This window comes from Oryza brachyantha, chromosome 3 (assembly GCF_000231095.2).
Source record: "Oryza brachyantha chromosome 3, ObraRS2, whole genome shotgun sequence".
NCBI classification, from domain to species: Eukaryota; Viridiplantae; Streptophyta; class Magnoliopsida; order Poales; family Poaceae; genus Oryza; species Oryza brachyantha.
The window spans coordinates 21,934,762-21,950,669 of record NC_023165.2 but is presented as its reverse complement, the minus strand read 5'-3'; the positions used below and the strand labels follow the sequence as shown (position 1 = coordinate 21,950,669).

General features: G+C 40.7%; 1 protein-coding gene across 5 annotated transcripts; it reads right to left on the bottom strand.

The window, feature by feature from the left end:
- Nucleotides 1–2,614: 2,614 nt before the first annotated feature.
- LOC102711789 (phosphomethylpyrimidine synthase, chloroplastic) lies at nucleotides 2,615–7,785 on the bottom strand. Of its 5 annotated transcripts, none has more exons than XR_005811295.1 (7): nucleotides 7,703–7,785; nucleotides 6,567–6,859; nucleotides 6,332–6,459; nucleotides 4,996–5,822; nucleotides 3,774–4,449; nucleotides 2,988–3,079; nucleotides 2,615–2,826 (listed from the first exon to the last, which is right to left on the bottom strand). XR_005811295.1 is itself a non-coding variant. In XM_006650343.2 (6 exons), the coding sequence occupies exons 1-5, from the start codon at nucleotides 7,561–7,563 to the stop codon at nucleotides 3,775–3,777; spliced, it is 1,959 nt and encodes a 652-aa protein (XP_006650406.1). In that variant the 5' UTR covers nucleotides 7,564–7,629; the 3' UTR covers nucleotides 2,615–3,079; nucleotide 3,774. The 5 variants fall into 5 exon arrangements, 1 of the variants encoding a protein (XP_006650406.1); XR_423314.3 differs by lacking the exon at nucleotides 7,703–7,785 and adding an exon at nucleotides 7,528–7,629; XR_005811293.1 differs by lacking the exon at nucleotides 7,703–7,785 and adding an exon at nucleotides 7,528–7,629 and having other exon boundaries at nucleotides 2,615–2,798.
- Between the last annotated feature and the right edge of the window lie 8,123 nt (nucleotides 7,786–15,908).

Sequence of the window (15,908 nt, the reverse complement as noted above, 5' to 3'; positions counted from 1 at the left end):
ATTATTTTTTGTTTGCAAATATATCATTTGACTTTTTCTTATAAAATAGACAAACAATCACCCCCTAAAAGTACATTTGTCCTCGGTAGTACAACATCGCCTCAAGTTATAGAGTGATCGACATATTTATAACGAAAAATAATTTATGAATAAAATTTTATATAAGTATTCTTAACTATATAAAAACCAAGGCTGAAAATAAAGTTCAGTAAAAACCTAAAATCAACTTTAAAAATTTAAATTTTTAATTATAAGCGTAAACGAAGGAAATAAAAAAGATGTGTTGGAAACAAATGGGGGCGACCCACAGTGCACAATGACGACGATCTCCGTCTGGTATCAGCCGTGTTAGGAGGTGTTTAACATATCACATCGGATGTTTAGATATTTATTATAAATATTAAACGTAGACTAATTATAAAACTAATTATAGAAATAAGAGCTAATTTGCGTGACAAATTTTTCATCACATAGGCTAATTATGGAAACATATCACATCCATAATTAGAGCATGTTTATTGTAGCATCGCATAGGCTAATTATGAATTAATTAGACTTAATAGATTCGTCACGCGAATTAGTCCAAGATTATGGATGTGTTTTATTAATAGTCTAAGTTTACCATTTATAATAACTGCCAAACACCCCCTTACTAACATGTACAATGCATCACTTGGATACAAATAGTTATTAGTATCAGTAGGTATCACCTGCACGACCCTTCCTGCCTCCCTCTGTTTTTCATCTCTAGCAAACACAAAATCCTGTATACAAAAAGCAGCCGCAACAGGCAGATTCTTCTCTGTAATAATATATAGCAAAAGAAAAGAAAATGACATTCAGATGAGCAGGTTAAGTTCAATACAGATTTCAACTCAAATCACAAGGAAGCCCGCCAGAGTAGCATATGCCACAGCCCACAGGGTGATGCTAAGAAGAAAAAAAAAACATCGTTTGATTTTGGCCCAAGAAAGGTGATTCCTCAAATTTGTCTCTGTTTATTTTTACATTTCAAGAGCGCATGGAGCATAAATGCTGATATATGAAGTGGTATAAAGTGAAGACATCACGAAGCCGCAAAGGCTTAACCCATATCAAAACATAAATAAGGGGAAATAATAATACTCCCTCCATATTTTAAACATAGGATATTTTAACTTTTGAACATAAGTTCAACCATTCACCGTATTCAGTTTTTTTAAGAACATTGTTTATTTTATTGTGACTTGTCTTAGTAATCTTATACTAAGTACTTTAAGCACAATATTTTTTTTAAATATTTGCACTATTATTTTTGAGAAAGACGAGTGGTCCAACTTCAAATCCAAAAGTCAAAACATTATCGAGGGAGTACAAATTACACAGCATCCGTTCAATACTGTACCAACTACTAGTAAATGATAATAACACACCCTATCTTGATCGGACAGCGCATAGTAGTACGAAACTCATAATAAACAAGAGGATAATAATTTTATAGAAAACAAATGCCTAGATCCCCTATGTTTAAAATTAAGAACACACCGCAGGCAGGAGGAGCACAATCAGAGCATAATTCATCTCCAAATGGTTAACGAGTACATAACATTGGCAGTCTGGCACCTCGGAAAGCATAATGCTTCAGCCACGAGCAACTTTGTCCACCGGGCATTTCTCTTGACGTTTCACGTCATTCATGGGGTTGGACCACAGGTAAATAATTTCACGTAGCAAACTCAAAATGGAGTAGCCAGTAATAATTTGATGAGAAAACACGGTTAATAACCGTCAGAAGGAAAACACTGAAATTATGTTCTACAGCAAGATGATTCCTACAACATAATTATCGGTCCAGCATATCACATTCTCTGGCATCCAAACCAGCCAATGAACTTAGGCAAGTTGTTTTTGCTATACTAGTGTGCATGTAGTAATGCTTCGAAATTATTTAGGATTATGCAATACGCAAAATCTTCTCTCGAATAATACACAAAACACTATTTGATGATTTCAGTGGAAAGGACAAAGAAATAGCTCAAAATAAACAAGTCCCCTAGTCATATAAAAGTATCAACGAATTAATTCCTGATAGTCCCCGAGGAAGGAGGCTTGAGGCACGCTAAATACAATTGTTTTATCAACACGTAATAGACACTTTCCACATGAAGTTAAATTGAACCTAGGGGGTCATTATTAACGGCATATTTGTAAACGAAAATAATTTGTGAATGAAACTTTTATATACATGTAGAGATTAAAAGCAAAGGCTAAAAAACTGATTATAATGAGAGAAAAAACCCCAAAATCAACTTCAAAATTAAGGTTAAAAATTTAAATTATGGCTTATAAGCATAAACAAAAGCGAAAATATGAAGGTCTCGGTCAACATATTTTATGCTCAATTAACGAGTGGCATGCAGCTAAAATATCCGTTGTGTACAGTCGATAACTTGCTTTATACTTTAAATATATGTGCACAGACAGATGAATTAGAAATCACTTGTATAGGATGCGGCCAGCGTTTTGCAAACGACGGTGGAAAGTGTAACTATTGGAGAACTGCCAAACATGCTAGCTGATTGATGAAAAATGAAGAACAATTACCATGTTACCTCAGTTGTAAGAAACAGGTATATGCAGTTGCTGAGCTCAGGCGTTCGGTAACATTTGGTAGCTCGATCTCCCACCAAAAAGGGTTGTGTGTTGAGAGTTTCCTGGAAACATAAAAGTAGAAGTGCACACTCCCTTCGCAGGCATTATCCTGTTCAGGTTCAAAGGGACTTTCTCAGCCCATCTCACAACAATCCAGGCCACCGGGCCTTCAGATTGTTGAGAATACAGGCACCCCTGGTGCAACTTTCATTACTAACAACCCACAGTGATACAAAGAAGAGAATATGACACGAAAAGGATCACATATAGAGTTTAATTTTATTACAGTCCATGACGGAACTAACAAACTGAAGCTAAGCAACACCAGCTTTATTCAAGGCACTTATACTGCTTACCACCTCCTAACATAGGATGGTGAAGATTGGTGCTGATAAACATTCCAGCCAGTAAATCTGTATCACTTGGAATAGTTGGACACCAAGATGATCTGCACAAAGATTGTATCCTTAGTTCTGAGAACATGTTCCAGTGATATAAAAAGTCAGTGTGTTCTAATTCATTATTCAAGTCCAAGCCACTAACGGTTTGTTAAGGTCCCACAAATTACAAGTAGAAGATAGAAACAGAGAGGGTACCCAGTGCCATTACAGTGAGTTTAAAATTTCTAGTTTGTATGTGCAATCCCATTTTGAAGGGTTGCTATGAGAGCAATTTTCCCTTGAGAAATATAATTAAATAAGAGAATGCATGGGGTCAAAACTACAACATTTCTTAGATTTATTAAACATTTCTGATGTAAAACGATTAGCAGAACATTTACTGAATGATAGATAGTACTCGAGTAATGTTTATTTATTTAGATAATTCAGAAATATTTAAACAAGTTGCATCAATTATAAATGACTACTCTCTCTGCCCCAAAATATAGCTACCTTTGAAGAAATCATTGGACTAACAAAAATGCTAGAGAAGTCATCTACCAAGCAGATGCTGTTTCAAGATGGTAAGCACACAATAATGGCTTATTTATGTAAAATGGTTTGAAATACATCATTATAACAGCTTACTCTGAGACAACTAATTGCTTCATACCATGCATGTATACAACCCTACACATTCAGAACAAAAGCTTCAAAACATCTCTCACAAGGCAAACTATACATGGTACGAAAAAGACTGACCTTATTTGCGAGCTGTATAGCTTTCTGGAACATAGATCTCCCCTCCAGCTTCACCATGTTGTTCCCCACTGATTGTTTTCCTTGCAGCCAAAAACTCAGCACTCATAGCATTCATTCCCTCTATTACAGCTTCTTCCACTGTCCCATAACCATGTTCATCAGCATATTTTCTAATATCCTCTGTGATTTTCATTGAACAAAACTTTGGGCCACACATTGAGCAGAAATGTGCTACTTTGGCACCCTCAGATGGTAATGTTTCATCATGAAAAGACATGGCGGTTACAGGATCCAGAGATAAAGCAAATTGATCCAACCATCTAAACTCAAATCTCGCCTTGCTTAGTGTATCATCCCATGCTTGTGCATAGGGATGGCCCTTTGCCAAATCAGCAGCATGAGCAGCAATTTTATAGGATATCACGCCTGTCTTAACATCATCACGGTTGGGCAATCCAAGGTGCTCCTTTGGTGTTACATAACAAAGAAGTGCAGTGCCAAGAGCCCCAATGTTGGCAGCACCAATGGCTGAGGTGATGTGATCATAACCAGGTGCAATATCAGTTGTCAGTGGGCCCAGTGTGTAGAAAGGTGCTTCATTGCACCACTCCAGTTGCTTCTCCATGTTTTCAGGAATTTTATGCATCGGAATGTGCCCTGGACCTTCATTCATCACCTAAAAATTGGAAGATATCAAAAATACAGCTTGACAAGGTTAAAAAATTGAATTGCATAGCTGACAGAAACAAATAACCATTCAGGCACAGGACTGTTAAAGGTTTCAACTACTGAACTATTTGGGAAACAAAAATGATTCATCATTTAGAATATACCATTTACAATAAAGAGCTTTAAAATCACATCTTTAATATCTTCTTGCATGTTTATACACTGAACTAACATTTTGCTTTTTGAAATATTTTCTACTTCCTGATCAGAGGAACCATACACATAAGGCATGTCAGAGTATAGTATTTGCATCTGTAGTTTCAGGATGGAGAGCAAGCGAGTCATAATTCAAGGATGTTTTTTATTTTATACTCTTGGCAACAGATTTTAAATCAGAGGCCAATAAGTTAATTGTATATTTTATTCATAATATCATGTTCTCCATCATTCATATAGGAAAAAATGGAAATGAAACTATGGTGGAGTTTTATCAGTGTCTTCCAGATATGAAATGCATAAAAGTTTGTAATTTAATTGATCACATTAGTCTCACCTGCACGTCTTTCGCCCAAGCTCGGCGTGTGAGTTCCCCTTGAGTCAGCAATTCTGCAAACTGAGCACTATCATTTGCATCATAAATAGAACCTGGCCTCAAACCATCACCAATGGATAATGAAACATCATACTGATTGCAAATGTCAAGAATTTCATCCCAGTGTTCATAGGCAAAGTTCTCCTTATGATATGTTAGGCACCATTTTGCATGGATAGAACCACCACGTGAAACTATGCCAGTCATTCTCTTTGCTGTAAGAGGAATGTAACGAAGGAGTACACCAGCATGGATTGTGAAGTAATCAACACCCTGCTCAGCTTGTTCAATTAGAGTATCTCTAAAGATTTCCCAGCTCAGATTTTCAGCAATACCATTAACTTTCTCAAGTGCTTGGTAAATAGGAACCGTCCCAATAGGAACTGAAGAATTGCGAAGGATCCATTCCCGGGTCTCGTGGATATGACGCCCTGTTGAAAGGTCCATGACAGTATCAGCTCCCCACATTGTAGCCCACTGGAGTTTGTGAACTTCCTCCTCAATGGAGCTCACAACAGCTGAGTTCCCAATGTTTGCGTTCACTTTTACAAGGAAATTCCGTCCAACAATCATTGGTTCCAATTCCAGGTGCCTCTTGTTGGAAGGAATTATAGCTCGTCCACGAGCAACCTCTGACCGGACGAATTCAGGACTAAGGTTCTCACGTGTGGCACAGTATAGCATCTCCTCTGTTATGATTCCCTGCTTAGCATAATACATTTGTGTGTATCGAGGACCACCTAACTTCTCCCTCCTGTCAATCCATTCCTTTCTTATCTTTGGAAGTCCTGCAAAAGAAAAAAAAATCAAATGCTTATACAAACTATCTATATGTTATGGGGGAAAGAGAGGGAGAGAGCCCACAGCCCTCTTATCAGTAAAATTATATTAAATATAGATTGGAATGCACATAGTTACTTATGTGGGAAAATGTGAGAAAAAGTAGCCAACCTAGCACTTGTGTGATATCACTTTATTTGTATTTTTTTTGGTAAACAGTATTAGTTTAGTTGTTCTGGTATCATCTCTTTTCATCTGTTTGTTTCAATTTGATTAAATATGTAATTAAATTCATGTATCGAGTTGCAAGAATATGAAGAAAAATACAATATGTAAATAAAAATAACAAAGGAATTCAAGACACCGTGAGGTATCATAATTGCGTGAGAACGAACATAAAAAACATGAGATAATTTCGACTGATCTTCTATTCTTTCTTTGCATGCAGGAATGTCAAAAAAAAAAATGCTATGTTCATTTGCTTGGTTTGAAAAGAGAAATGAGTTCACTGAGTTACCAGTCCGTGGGCTAATGTTTTGAGGACCGCTGGTGTCATATGTGTCAAAATGCTTCTCATCTCCAGTCAAATGGATTCTCCTAAACGGGACCTTGAGGACATGACCAGATTCCTCATGCACAATTTCCCTGAAGAACATAATCACAGCTAAAATAAGCTACAGTGGATGTATCAGCATACCAAAATCTAAGTAATTCCAGTAGAGTTCCCAGTGAAAGAAAAAGGTAAATCATGCCTGGATTCTTTTGTGCTCCTTGGAAAGCATTCTTCAAATGATGGGAGTGGCAGAAACTCTGGAGCTGCAGGATCAACAGTGTGCTTGCTTTGCCTGGGTTTTGCTGGCTCTGCTGTTGAATGGTCAGTCACTGAAGCTGCTTTAGGCCTTGAACAATTGAAGTTAGCATTCCTGTCCTGCACATCTTGAGGACGTGCAATACTACCAAAGCAAGGTAAAAGTGCAGTTTTGGGGAACTTCAGATTTTTCATAGCCATTGCTGATGAGAATGAGGGTTGCAGTGCAGCCATTTTCTGTTCAAGGTAAAGAAAGATTAATAACTAAAGACAGTACAATGCTATCGATTGGAAAGTTGTATATCTGCAAGTGCAAGAAACTACAGTACTACTATTCCTATCTCCATGTAGGTAACCTAAAGATTATGATGCATTAAACACCAGTTTCCTCTTCCAACGTATTTCCATTATGATGTTTATTTTATTATTCTGACAGATTGAAGCAAAGCAAACAGGCTATCTACAATCTAAGGTGATGACAAATGCACGTAGCAGTTGAAATAACCCCTCTTGCTAATGACACCTTCAGTATTCAGAGTTTATTCATGATGCCTGATGACTGGTTTGTGTTAAAAAAAAATTCATGATGATGGTTCATAGTTAATTCTACTCATAGATCATACACGAAGCATGCCTTACAAGAAGTTGCGTCACTTCTCACTCCAGTGCTGACGGAACAAGCGCATACCCGAATAGAAATTTAGCATGCAAGAATCGAACGGCCCCATGAACACAGTACGAGAACGTCGAGAAGTAAGAACCGCCACGGTAGCAACAGGTTTACCCCCACGTACACGGGTATCCATCGCCGCCGCAGACACGGAAATCACTACGCCGCCGCGAACAAGCAGAGGAAAGGGCAACCCGTCCTTCTATTCTACCCCCGCAATCAACGGCAAAACCACCTGTATCTCCGATGCTACCGCCAAGCAGGACGCCATTCGAACCGCGGCAAAGAGATCCCCTCCCACACGAATTCCGACAGGGCAAAACCCCAGAATCGAAAACGTCTGCCTGTGACCCGCAGATCGAGCCCACCAAGGCAGCCCCCCCCCCCCTCTCTCTCTCTCTCTCTCTCACCTCGGGACGACGCGGCGGTAGCCGGGAGGCGACGAAGGGCAGGGCGCGCGGCACCTCGCGAGCGGGAGCGGTAGTGGAGTCGAGTGGGGGGGGGGGGGGGGGGTGAGAAGAGGAGCGCGAGAGCGGGGGATATTTTTATAGCGGCCGCGCGGGATTTGGGTGGGGAGGGAGGGGGGAGGATAGCAGACGGGTGGCCAAAAGAGAGAACGGACGAGCCCCCACAACGCAGAGCGCAATGGTACTGTACCTGTGTTATAACAATCTTATTTTTCGATTTTCATGTCAAATGTTTAAATATTTATTTTATTTGAAAAATTTGTATAAAGATTTTAAAAAATTAGTCACGCATAAATCATGTTTTATCACCTAGTAATAATAAAAATAATAATTATAAAATAATTTTAAATAAAACGAAAAGTGAAAGTAATGTATCAAAAACAAAAAAATGAATTTATTTCATAAGGGAGGCAGTAGTAAAAGAGACGGGAGATATTTCTGTCCGCCAGATACTATCGTTTCCAGCCAGCAACAACAGAGAAAGGGATGAGGTGGGCCGGGAATAGGGACGTGACAGTGAGACGTCGCGCCGGGAGACGCCGACGCCGTCTGGATGAGATCACGCTGATTCGCCGCCGTCGCCCGACTCGAAGGCCGTAATTCGTCGTAAATGCCAACGCATTTCTAGTTTCTCGAATCAAAATTTAGCACACATATTTTACTAAACAAGTATCAGAAAATCTACGGTATTGTCATTAAAAAACTATGCATGCTTCACAACCCACTTTCTCTCATCCTTATCTCTCACCATATAACTATGTCACCGTCGCTGCCGCGTCGACCGCACGTCACCACCAGCCGCCTCGCACCCTCGTGCCCCGACCGTCCCCGTGCCCCGTGTGCCACGGGACGTCGGCGTCACCACTGTCCTACCCTATGCCAACTCGCCGCGACAGTCGGTATCGAGCCCTGCATCGCTGATGCCCCATCGCTCGCAGCGGTCCCTTGCCGTTCTTCCCTTCTTATCGTCAACTTGGCCAGGGAACCATATGATATTGCCTGATATCACTTAGTATCATGTGGTACCCTTCATCCTTTGAGCTGTCCTTATCATGCGGCGCCATGATATACCAATTGGTATTATCTGGTACCAGCTACGCACGGCGATGCGGGGTGCACCGGAGCGTGGGGGTGTGCGGCATGTGGCGGGGAAAGCGCGGCGTGGCGTCACACAACACGATGACGTATGGAGGTGGGTGGACACATAGAGGAGGCCGGCATGTGACAACAGGTGGAGGTGGGCGGATGCGTGGATGCGGTTTTTTGTTTCGTTCTGTTTATGTATTCCGTTTGGACGAAATACCATCCTGCAGCAATCCTCAAGAAGTATATATAACCAATTAAACTTCTTGGGTATATAAAATTTAATAGTGTATACTTATAAAATTGGTTTATTTTCTAAATTGTTTTAAAGTGGTGCCTTACCATCAATGAAAGAAAGCAATTTTTTATTTTTTAAAATCTTTTTAATAAATAATTTTATTACTAAACTTCTGACAAAAATTCACCGTCTAAACATTTTTTTGCCACAACGCCTCTTTGGCACGGACAATTACGTAGTGTGACAGTGTTATTTTGTCACGACAGATGGGGTGGCGTGGCCAAAAGTTTCACATGGTAAAATATTTACCTAGAAGATTTAGTAATAGAATTATTTATTAAAAGGCTTTTAAAATAAAAAATACAAAGAAAACATGGGGAGTGAATGATATAATTACTAGGTAAAGAAAATATATAGAGTCATGGCATTTAATAATTTTGTGGTTACAAATCATCTTCGTGTTTATCTCCCTCGTCCATCTCCAATATCCATCGTTCACTCGACTCCCTCCTACTAATCCACCATAGTTTTCTTCTAACTGTAGTTGTTGGTGTCACATTTTTAATGTAGCCCCACAAATTTTGTTTCAAGTGGATGATTTGTCGTTATCATACTTCTATAAATATCATAGTTGTGTGAATCGTGTCGTAGGTGGAGTCCATTGTTGTAAAGTTATCGGAGTAAGGGAGAGTTTGGTGAGAAAATTTACAATACGCCACTCTTATCGTTGATCTTCAATAATGCAACCATTGAAACGCCACCTACCCTAGTCCTAAAATATAATCATTTCTAGAGATAGGCATAGGGATTAAGAAAGTACGTGAGAATGATTGAAGAAATATTATGATTGGTTGAGAAGTGAATGTAGGTGAGAAAAATAAATGGAGAATTGTTGCGATCAGTTGAACGATGAGGTATTTGGAGAAATAACTTCAATTAGGATAAAAAGTTGATGGTAGAAATAACTTCTTTTCAGGACGGGGGGAGTATTTCGTTGCCCTACTTGTTAATTTTTCACTTTTTGAGTGATTAGGCCAATTATATTTATGCAGAAATTAGCACCATTAAAAATAACACGTTACCCTCATGTGTATTGCTTGTCATTCTTTTTCCCTACGCGTTGCTAGAGTAGGATGGGAAGCGTATCTCTGTGCCTTGTCTGAGTAGGACAACTGACGCCACCGTGGGGAGAAGTTGTCGAAGCACCGGCACTATCCGCCTCACCCACGCTCCTCCCCGTCAGAGTTGAGGAAAAAGCGTAAGGGAAGAGCAACGATAACCGCATTTGGGCTGTTAGGCACCTCCAATACATAATGCTTAGTGACGTGTACATGATTAAGCTAAGCACTAGCTTAATCATGTTGTTAAGCATCTCACTTGACCTCCAATGCATAGTGTGGTGATGTGTATCTCTAGCAGCGAGCATGATGATTAAGGGACGGTGAAAGTGTAGTTTTTTTAACGATGGATTCCATGGCAAATGATTAAGGGACTAATATAATTATTGAGTTGATAAGCAGATTAGTCTAATGAAGATAAAAAGATAAACACAATTGGTTTCATTGCGATGCAAAGCAACAAGTACAAAACATGGCAAGATGGGTGAAGGGTTTTGGCAAGACTTCATTATTAGAAGGACCATACATGGAGAAATGTAAGCGAGGGCTTCGCACCAAAGGACCAATGCAGCGGCGAAGGAGCAAGCGTTTGCCAACGAACCAGTCGAATCCCGGTTTTGTGCGGTTCAAATTCAGGCCTTACTGCAGGTACGTAAAATGGACTTTTTCCGACTGTGATAGATTGTCCTGCTGCTCCTGCCGCAGGGCCTACTAATGGGCCTCATTGGATTTAGTAGATCTGCCACAATGGAGCCCAACAGAAAATAACCTGACATGAAAGAAAAAAAGAACCCATGAACGTAGTCGAATCTTCTGTGCTCACTCATCATCATAATTCATATACCATATACGTACGTACGTACGCACTTGACAACTTGCAAGATAGAACTCTCACATCTCACAAATGTGACACCCAATAAACACTGCATGTATCTCTTTCAATCTCAAAAGGTTAAAAAGAACGCAACGCATATACATCGATCGTGCAAAGAAAAGTAATGCATGCACCTTTTCTTTTGACAAAAAAGTGTGCATCTTATTGTTATCTTTAATCATGTTTACAGTAACAGCCCAATTATACATACTGCATCTAATATTTCAGTGATAAATAAACCAGTAAACTGCACGCAGAAAGACCTAGCTACAGCCTTTTTAGTTGTCAAGATAAATCGAATACACATTCCGGCAGCGGCACCTACATGCACAAATTAAGGTAATGCCTCCTCATTTTAAATTATAAATGATTTCAACAATGTATCTAATCTAAACAAATGCTTATTTAGGTGTACAACTAAAACCCTTTATATTTCACTTTGTCCAATCACATAGTCGAATTTGCGTATATGTTGGAACAGAGGTAGCATAACCCTTATTTCAATCCTCCCACATCGAGTGGAATGCACAAAATTAAGTCCAAATCAACTAGATTAATACGACATGGAACACAGAGATTCAACTGATCACACAACAGAATTAAACTTACGGTAACCTGCAGTTTGAAGAACCCTGACATGCATGCAAAACCACTGTGTCTTTTCGTTTCGTTTTTCTTATATTTATAAGTAAAATTTTAAAAGCTTTTGCTTATACTTATAAGTAAAATTTTAAATTTTTAGTCTTCAATTTAAAGTTGATCTTGAGGTTTTTACACTACAGTTTATTTTCCGGCGTAGGTTTTTAGAGCACTAATAATATATATATATAAAATTTTTGTTTGTAAATTATTTATAATTGTAAATATGGCGTTTGACCTTTTACGTGAAAAACTTAAACAATCGCCGCTATTTCCGGCACTAGCAAGACGACGATGACGACTCTGCTTGCACACAACAACGGTGAACCGTCCTAGGTGGTGGCGAGCGAGACGAGCCGGGCAACGGCATGCAGAAGTGTTGATCAGAATTCACATACTCTACTGTAAATCTGTAATATAGTCACTGTAAACATAAACGTGTATAATTCGTAAAAAATATAAATGCCAATGACTATAACAACATTAATATAATGGCACAACATCGCCGCTCGTCGATCATCATGGTGCCGTTCTAAAGCCAAGCAAAGTCCAGCCGCTGTGAGTAAGGGTGTATGTGTACCGGCCTAACAACTCGTTTATAAGCCAATTAAGCTGGTTGTCTACTAGATTACTCACTTAGTTGATCTATATGCGGGTTCGCAGGCCAACCCACTTACACCCCTAGCTGCGAGACTGTCGTGCTTAATTCATTCTAAAGTTGCGATGTACTCCTACCGTAGAGACAGAATAATATGTACTTGTGCTATTGATCAAACGTTTGATTATTTTTTTTCTTCTGTCAAACATGTGCATAATGCATAGGGGTTGGGGAAGGGCGTGTATGAGCCTTTTGACTTGCGTGCACGCCTTTAGATTATCATCCAACAACAGTGATCAGATTTGATCGATGAAATTAAAATTTTTAAATAGTTTTTATCACTAGGCAGACCTAATAATATGTATTCCTACAAGCTTGATTGCACGAGGAAGAAAAAGATATATCGATGGGAGGGAGGAGGAGATCGATCGAGTGGAGATGCCACCGCAAATCAAATCGGGAAAGATCGCCGATGATAGGCTGGCTAGACTGGTAAATATGCTAGCTGGGCACTGCTCGATCTCATCTGGTTTGTGGCCTCCAAAAGTGCAGGCCGAACGGCCGGCTGCACCGGGCCACCCCGGCACGGCCTGGAGTAGCTGCTGCAAGCGATTTTGGATTCTCACCAACTCGACCGGCGACGCAGTCACGTCGGTTCCAAGCCGGGAACAGTGTCCGGATCAGCATGGACACAAACCCTTTTTCATCGCCAATCAGGAACTGGCCTGAAAGAAAAGAAAAAGGCAGTGGGGGGAGGAGAAGGGGAAGTGGATTGAATTTTTTTTTTGTCATAGGTGGTGTATTTTTTTTTATTTAACATTAGGATGAGAGCGGGAGCGGGAAGATAGAGGGAAGCGGATGTGCGGGTATGATGCGTGCTACTCCCTCTGTTTCGCTCTATTATAATACTTCACTCGTTCTTTAAATAGGAAAAAATACGAATTACCCCCTGAACTATCGCGGTCGGTCGAATTACCCCCTAAACCGAAAAACCAGACATCTTTCACCCCAAACTTTCAATACTGGGCAAATTACCCCCCTCAACCCAATCCAAGGCGGTTTTGTCCTACGTGGCGTACACGTGGCAGCCCTGTCAGCATTTTCTTTTTTTTAACCGTGGGGCCCACATGTCATACCCTCCCTCTCCGGCCCTCTCCCTCCCTCCTCCTCTCTCTCGGGCGAATAGGGCGACGGCGGCGGGCGCTCGGCGCCGCCCGGGGACGGCCGGATGGCGGGTGGGCGGTCGGCGTCGCACGGGGGCAGCGGGTCGACTCCAGTGTCAGCGGTGCCGCCGTCTGCCGTCCTCCCTCCCGCGCGCCGCCGTCTACCGTCCTCGCCCCCACCTGCCCTCGTCCTCGTCCCCGCGCGCCGAGATCGATGGCGCCACCCGCCGCTGCCATCCTCCGCTTCATCCCCGCCGCCGGCGAGTCCTCTGCTTTGTCGCCGCCGGCATCCTTTGCCCGCCGTCCACTGGCCCGTGCCCTCTCGTCGTCCGTTCGCCCGCGTCCTCTCGCCGTCCGGCCATCCCCGCCTGCCATGACCGCCTTCCTCCGCTTTGCCGCCACCCTATCTTGCTGCTCGTTGTGGCGCGGGCATCCGCCCGCCATCCGGTCATCCCCACGCGCGTAGTCGTCCGCTCGCCGTCCGGCCGTCCCCACGCGGCGCTGAGCGCCCACCCGCCGCCTGGTCGTCCCCGTGCGCCGCCCTCGCCTGTTCACCCGAGAGAGGGAGAAGGAGAAGGAGGAGAGAGGGAGAGGAAGAGGGAGGGTATGACATGTGGGCCCCATGGTTTAAAAAAGAAAATGCTGACTGGGCTGCCACGTGTACGCCACGTAGGACAAAACCACCTTGGATTGGGTCGAGGGGGGTAATTTGCCCAGTATTGAAAGTTTAGGGTGAAAGATGTCTGGTTTTCGGGTTTAGGGGGTAATTCGGCCGACCACGATAGTTCAGGTGGATAATTCGTACTTTTTCCTCTTAAATATAAGATATAAGTATCAATAAGATAAAGAGAAAAAAGTTATAACTATCTTATTGTTTAGAATTTTAGATTGACTTGGTGCATATATACATATATAAGTTTCAATTTGCCCACTCCAATAGACCTGTGCTAGATAGAGCTCGAGCTGTACTTACAGTAATGCCACGCTGGTGCTTGAGCCACCAGCGGTTCGATCTATGTCAAGATTTTAGGCTTCTTCGGACCGTAGGAATTTTAGAGAAAAATTGGAGGATTCAATCTTAAGAATTGGAGTATTGTTCACCCTTTCCAGGCTGGAGGGAATCGGGAATATAAAAGGTGAAGAATTTTTTCCTTTCAAAAGTCGAAGACAAATCAATGCACTTGGCTTCAAATGGGCATATCACACTCATCAAACAATAAAACTATATTTTATACTCAAATAGCAAAAATCCTGTATTTTGCTCTATTCATATGTTCTAGACAACTTTTGTCATATTATTCCCGTATTTTTCAATTTCGTATTTTTCATATGCAATCTTATCCAATTCCAGAGTTTTTCCTATCATTGTGGTTTTGCGTTCCTACCAACGGAATGACCCGAGCCTTTAAGCTCTAGACAAGCCCAGTTCAAATTCGAGCTCTACCGATGTCATAGGCTTGAATTATAGCTATAACCGCACCACATTGAGAAGATAGTGCAATGTGTGTGAGAAAGACATGGGGGTCTTCCGGCTAGCACCATAAGGTGTGGGCTAGCCGGTCCAGGTTTGAGCCTCACCCCTCCTTAATTATATTGATATGAAAGTCTTTTATCTCATATCCAGCCTTTTACAGTGCAATGTGTAAGGAGCACAATAATCTCTAGGCTAGAGTGAAAATTCAGTCTAAATTGAAATATCTGTAATAAGCTAATAATACATGGTTTAACGTGCAATTAATTCACTCAGTAATTTTAACATGTTTTGAACACGCTAAAGAAGTTTAGTTACCACTCCCTCCGTTTTATAATACAAAACTTTTTAGTCTTACCTAGATTCATATGGATGCTAATGAATCTACATATATATATATATTAATGAATTTAGACAAGACTAAAATATTTTATAATATGAAACGAAGGTAGTAGCTAGTTAGCGAGCCGTGGCAACTGGACAAACTGTAAGGTGATAACTAAACAAAAGATTCTTCTGAATTTATAGCCGTAATAAGTAGTAAAGCAAAATGGAGAAGATTAAAATTTGTCAAACGCACTATGAAACTAGAACCAAATTAATCTGAAAACATAAACTTTATATTGCATTTTTTTCATGTACAAGTTTGCATCGGCAGACAGTGGACTAGTTTATTATTGGGTTATATAACTAGTTAGTTTGAGGCAAAATTTTAATTTATGGAACAAATCGAAGCTATTCAATTATTGTCAGGCCATGACAACTAGACAGGTTGTAAGACAAGAATATTTAAATTATTCAAATGCACTAAAGCAAACATCACAATTAATAAAAGCGCTGCACTAAATTAATCATCCTTTTACAACTCACATTTTCTCTAATTTTATTGGTTCTGAAATCCACGGTGGGCAGATGGATGCTGTTCCAAATCTAATTATATCTAAGCTAATAAAGTGTGAGTGGAT

Bases quoted from the DNA above. Each gene is read 5' to 3' on its own strand.
- LOC102711789 (XM_006650343.2), bottom strand. From the start codon at position 7,563: ATGGCGTCCTGCTTGGCGGTAGCATCGGAGATACAG. The intron at 6,860-7,527 runs GTGGTTTTGCCG...TACCTTGAACAG, and splicing joins CGGTAGCATCGGAGATACAG to AAAATGGCTGCACTGCAACC. The intron at 5,823-6,331 runs GTAACTCAGTGA...TTTCTTTTGCAG, and splicing joins AAACATTAGCCCACGGACTG to GACTTCCAAAGATAAGAAAG.